Raw genomic sequence first — 6,048 nt, 5'->3', positions numbered from 1 at the left:
TGTTTTTCTTTAGGATAAGAAAAGATACTGAAAAGACCAATATTAAATAAAACACATTTAGGCACTTGTGGAAAGGCTGATACAATTTAGATGCATCAAATTTTCACTATGGCTGATCCCCTCAAAGTAGAGGAGCTGATTTTCACACAGAATATTTATTCATTATAGGAAATTTTCAGGAACACACTCTAAATTACTCAGTGAACTGCTCAAACTCCCTGAAATCAATGAATTTTATTTCAGTGGGAAGAGAATCAGACTGATGTGGCTGGGCCTTTATGGAACTGCTCTGCTTAAAATCCCTGTGTGGACACACAGGCTGCAGCTCAAACTGCACTGAGCTCCTTTCAGAACTGTACCTGATCTTGCAATGCAGTGCCTAAAACTCCTGTAAAGTGCCACCAGTACCAGTGTGATGGCACCTGGGTTTACATCTTGCTGCAACAAGACTCGGGGTTAGAACACCACATTACCTCTAATCAAGATTAAAGCAATCAAATACAACAAGGAGTTGAATGCTGGGGGCTTGTTTTCATCCAGACACTAATCTCTGACAGCTACAGATTATTTAACCAGCAATAATTCTTGTTAGCACTGACTTCTACATAAACAAGATGAAAAAACACCAGTGACATCACCATACCTGAGAGGTTTATTGTTAACACCTCATGGGAGCACACAATGTGGTTAAGAGCTGCAGACGTTTCTGTCACTCTAATCAATCTAATAAAATGTTAATGAAAATAACCAGAAAGATTTTAAGCTTTTTATTGACTCACTGTAAAACTTCTTTTTTTGGATGAGACAGAAAAAAACCTTAACATTGTGAACACTGACTTTGCATATTTTAAAGGAACTACAAACCAAAGCAAACATCCAACATACTGGGTTTAGGTAAATAAAATTTAAACATTACATATTTACAAATCTACAACCATTCATTTAAAAAGTGCTGCTTGCAGACTAACAAAGTACCATTTTTAAATCCCAGTGAGATAATATCCAGAAATACCCCTCTCTATTATTACTATTTGCATCTCCCATTTGTTACACTAAGATTTTACCATGCAGGAATTTTCTCTTTCTTGGGATATAAATCATTTAATTTGCCAGTGGAAGTCAAATTCATAAGGCTGTAACTGTACCAACAGCAAACTTTCTCAAATGGGACACAGCAGTGTCAGAGAAACAGCACAATTTCTATTCACATTTCAGTATTTCATCTCCAATAATTATTCCAGTGGAACCATAAGTAAAGGAAAATATATATTGCACTGCAAATGTAAAACCTTTGTTTAAGATTTTGGACATTAGCATTATTTAGTACACAAAAGGAGAAAATTCAGTTCATACAAAATTTTAAATTGAAAATATGTCTCAAATATTTTATTTATCTTTGTGATATTGGAAAATATAGTCAAATTGCTTTTCTAATAAAGGACAGTGATATTTGAAAACTGTTTCAACACTGAATTGTATGATGCTTAAAAATTGTCAACCTCAGGATAGGTTTGGAACGTTATGACTTAAATGAAGAAAATTTCCCACTTATAGTATGTTGTTATTCCAACTCTATTTTTATATATTTCTACAGTGGACTGACTTGCAACAGACTTTATAAAACAATTCATTAAGTATAATGATTTCACTTGATGAACTACTACATGATAGAGTAATTTAAAAGCACACCCAAATTAACACTGGCAACGCTTCAGGAGAGCCACGCTGGGGATGCAGGAACAGAGGGATTGTGTGAAGGCTGCACGGACAGCCCTGCTCCCAGGGCAGTATCCACTCCCTGACAGTGCTGGGGGATGTTGGAAAGAAGTGAAACTGGTTGGGTTTATAAGTCTGGAGGCAGTTGGAAGTCCTTACAAGGAGGCTGGGACTAGGATGGAGGAAGGGCCACGTGTGACAGTGTTGCCCCCACACCTGCGCCGTGTCCTGGGTTTGGGGAGCGGGCTCAGCTCTTCAGCCACCCCGGGATGGGAGTAGGAAGCTGGGTCATAGCTCAGCCCCTCTAACACCCCACAGCAGCTCTGGAAAAAGCACTTGCTCTCTATCGTTTCATGGCTTGAAGGTCCTATAGAACAGTGGCTGTCCCAGTGGGAAACAGAACTGCAGGGAACACAACCTTCCTCACGGCACACCCAGATAGGAGCCTAAGTACAGCAACTACTGCAGGCAAGATTTCCATGGTAAGTAAGCAGCATTCCTACTGCACAGAGCAGAGCAGCCATGCACACTAAGGGGTACTTACAGGGAATGTGTTCAAAAACAGCCTGTTTATTTTACAATAGTTCAGAGGAATGAAGAGGGTATCTCTACCATGTACCTGGGTGAAAAAAGGAGCTCCATTTCATGCACAAAGGATACTGTACAAGCGTGGCAGTACAAAAGAGCATCACAAATTGTTAAAATAAATTAAATGTGAAAGATGTGGTAAGTGTAGCACTGCTAGTTCCACCTCAGGTGGGGGGATACTTTCAAAAAGGTCAGCTACATAATTAGCAGCATGTTAGAGAAGAGGCATTACCCGATGGGAGCTGTATCCAAGACTACATCCTGCAATTATCATCAGCACATACCTGCAGCTCTACATGTTTTAAATCCTTTCTTCTTAGGGCAGCTTCTTCTTACAACTCTACAGAGGTCAGGGAGGAGGTTACAGAGCTTCATAGCAGCATCACTTTTCATTTATGCCTCTAAGGCTTGCTCTATTTCACTTAAAGTATCTGTGAGCTTTAAGGTTTATTACCTTCCTGCCTAACTAAGTATTGCTGGTTTATGATACTTGCTAACCAAAGATGTTTTTAAAAACACCTACTGGTAGGCAGACTGCAATATGAAATCTAATGTAATAGTTGAATATTTGGAAGTATTATAACAGTAACAACTTAAATAAAAATAGAAAATCATTAAGATTACTTAAAATAAAGCTATTTGTTAAAGCATTATTTAAATTTGTTTAGGGTGTTTTATACCGTTCAAGTCTGTTTTCCCACCTCCATGCAAGACTTCTGATATTTTCCCTGTAGCCTACCTTCTGGTGAGGAGTTGCTATGTGACAGAGCACAGAACATTTTTTAAATCTCTAGAACAAAAAAAACAAGAAGCAAAAGCCATGACTCCACCACAAGGATTGATTTAGTAGTTTTCTTCCAAGAAAAAAAAGTTGTTTTACCTGTGAAACAAAGACCAAACATTCCAAGTATGTTTAACTAAGCACAATATGCCCCAATAAGTTACATTCCCTGTAATTCCCTGTAGCAAGTTTTCTGGATGTACTTGAGTTAGAAGTTTTGGATGGGCATTATGTGGTGTTGTACTGAGTGTTTTAAACACAACCACTGAGACTGAACCCTGCATGTTCCTGGAGAACTCACTGCAGGCTGGCACATCTGGAATGAGGCCACACTAACAAATGCCAGCAGCTGAGATGGGCTGATTCCAAAACAACATCCATAGGACTCTTCAATGTGTTTTCCCTTTCCTAGGGAGTGGGGAGGGAAGGGAACACGAGAGGAAGAGGAGATTTCTATAGAAGTGTTTCACAGAGACATCAGTGTATTTGTTAGAGTTTTGCAAAATTTACCATACCTTCCTTCTGATTGCTGTGGTAACACGTTTTCCAAGTGTGCATGAGAGAAATCCTGGATCTCCAGTACTGTCTAGGTGAAGGTTAACATTTTCTATTCTGCTTTAAAAACAAATCATTCTTCAGAAAGTAACTGGACATGTTACTATAAATAGCAGTGTACTGCAAAAAAAATAAGCACTGTATTGCTTCTGCAGCAAGTCCGTTTAAAATTCACTCCAGTAATTTAAAAAAATTAAAAAAATATCAACTTACTATAAACAATTTAAAATATGTATAATACAACTTTGTATGCTCTTCATAACATCATGAATATTCTATGTAAACAATAGATTCTGAAGAATTTCCTTCGCTCACATTAGTTTCAGTGCATTGTTTCTGTCCACCTGTTACTTTTTTTTTTTTTAAGGGAGCTGTAATATGTTGTCCCAAGTCAGAGAACTGATTTTGTTTAGAACCTGCCTCTCCACACACCGATTTCCAGAAAGGACAAGGGACAGGGAAATAATATTTGGCCCATTTTGCTCTCTGTCCATCTCCACAACTGCAGCCAGGCCGAATTTCCCGAGGCCTCCTGCCACAGTCCATCGCACACACGTTCCTGAACACTGAAGACTGAGATGTTCCTTGTGACTGAAGTGGTTATTTTACACAGAGATACGTCATAGATATCACCTCTTTAGCCAGGTATATTTAAAGATATGGTTCTCCAAAAATCTTTCTGCATTCCATCACTCCAGTGCTCGGTGGTCTATCGCAGTTATGAGTGTTCTTCACTTGATTAGCGGTGAGACGATCATAGGCCATTTTGTACTCTCTGTCAAAAGCATCTGCAGGAAGGGAAAAACAACTTTAGATACCAAGCTCAAAAACATCACCCAAATGCCACGACAGCTGCATTTATCAGCACAAAATAAAAGTAAAGTCCTTTTTATTTGGCACTTACTACAGAGTGGCACACATCTAATCTACAGATTGTTTTTTCTGGAAGCTGAACAACTAAGTTCACATAAATTCATCAGCTGTGCTCATTTGAATAGTTGGCAGAACTCACCTATATCAATGTTATCTCTTCCCAGGGCAACAAGTGAAAGAAACAGTATTTCTCTGTAAAGGCTCCTGAAATGGTAAAAGCCCAAATTTATATACTGCACTGATACAGCACAAGACAATCTCTTTTAAAAATAGATTGAAGCATTTAAAGACAACTTATTAAAAAGAGGCATTTTGAACATAATTCCTGGTTGTGCCTTCAAAATATTGTCATTTCTGAGCTCTGGAGAATGTTCTGGACTCCCCACATATGGACATCACCCATGGTAGGTCCCCTGGAAGTTGCACCAGTTGCATGCAGAAAGAAACACACACTTAAACACTCAACCAAATTCCACAAAATTTCACCAGGCAAGGAATTTGCTTTTCTGAATTTTCACATTAGCTTGAAAAAGCAGGCAGACAAGCAAATAAACACCTTGTCAATGCTCCAGCTGTTGACAAGCCTGTTGTATACCCTTGTATAAATCAGTAAATCCAGGCAAGAAATGAAGATTCACAGGAATTAACGTTCACCAATTCCACTGCTAATGGAAAAAAAACCTGTCTAAATATGAGACATAACCTCTCAGCTCCTTTTCTGCCCTCTACAGAAGACTTGAAAACAAACCCCAAATCTACCCATATACCCTAGAAACAAGTGTAGGGTTTTTATTTTAAAACACCTACTGATTTATGAATAACATTCAATAACAAAATATACACATATATACACAATCCCTAGTTCCCATTGCTCAGAGGTTAGAAAAAGAGGTGGCTGTAAAGGGGAGGGTGAGAGGAAAAAGTAAAAAGAAAAATAATGGAGAAACTAAGTTGGTGGAAGTTACCATAAAAAATTCTTCCAAAGTGATAAATTTGAGAACATTGGTGAAAAACAGTGCTTTCTTCTTTAAAAAAACAGACTAGGAAAATATAATTCATATTAATAAGCTGATTATTGCCCAACTCTGCTCCAGCTAGGCATGTTGGTGGTCTTACCTCTGTCTTTTAATATGTGGCCACTTGTTGAGCCTCTCCAGGATCTGACTCATTGGTCCATACACATCATTCATCTTAATGCTTTTCACCATACTCCTCAAGAGCTCCTGGTTAAAGGAGTCATCATCTTTTTGCAATAAGTGGACCATTGGGTACTTCTGGGCTGAAAAACATTAGAAAGGGTGTAAGAATAAATAGCTTCTTTGTGTAGCAAGTACAGAGTCGTTAAAAAAAGGCAATAGAATCTGTGAAAATATTGACAGGTATGTAGTGAACAAAACATCAAGTCAAAAAACTGTCAATGTAGAACACAAAAAGCACATAAGAAAACTCAACAGATGCAATGGGCCATGAACTATTTTCAGGTGTGTGATCCAACACCAGCAACAAAACTCTGAGAAAGCAAATTCTAAAAATAA

At 38.2% G+C, this 6,048-nt stretch overlaps 1 protein-coding gene across 4 annotated transcripts in view; it reads right to left on the bottom strand.

Moving 5' to 3' along the window:
• Positions 1-752: 752 nt before the first annotated feature.
• DENND4A (DENN domain containing 4A) overlaps positions 753-6,048 on the bottom strand; it is a 49,139-nt gene continuing 43,843 nt past the window's right edge. For all 4 annotated transcript variants that reach the window (XM_014251168.2, XM_088062903.1, XM_088062902.1 and 1 more), the window contains exons 30-32: positions 5,630-5,792; positions 4,653-4,717; positions 753-4,428 (exon numbers count right to left, since the gene is read on the bottom strand). In XM_014251168.2, coding sequence (XP_014106643.2) covers positions 4,292-4,428; positions 4,653-4,717; positions 5,630-5,792 — 365 coding nt within the window. In that variant the 3' untranslated portion in view covers positions 753-4,291. The remainder of the gene's footprint in view (positions 4,429-4,652; positions 4,718-5,629; positions 5,793-6,048) is intronic.

The sequence above is a fragment of the Pseudopodoces humilis genome, chromosome 16, assembly GCF_049639895.1.
Source record: "Pseudopodoces humilis isolate 2021_Gansu_Grassland_sample_001 chromosome 16, ASM4963989v1, whole genome shotgun sequence".
NCBI lineage: Eukaryota > Metazoa > Chordata > Aves > Passeriformes > Paridae > Pseudopodoces > Pseudopodoces humilis.
Note: the sequence above shows the minus strand (reverse complement) of the source record. Positions and strands in the feature narration are given on the sequence as shown.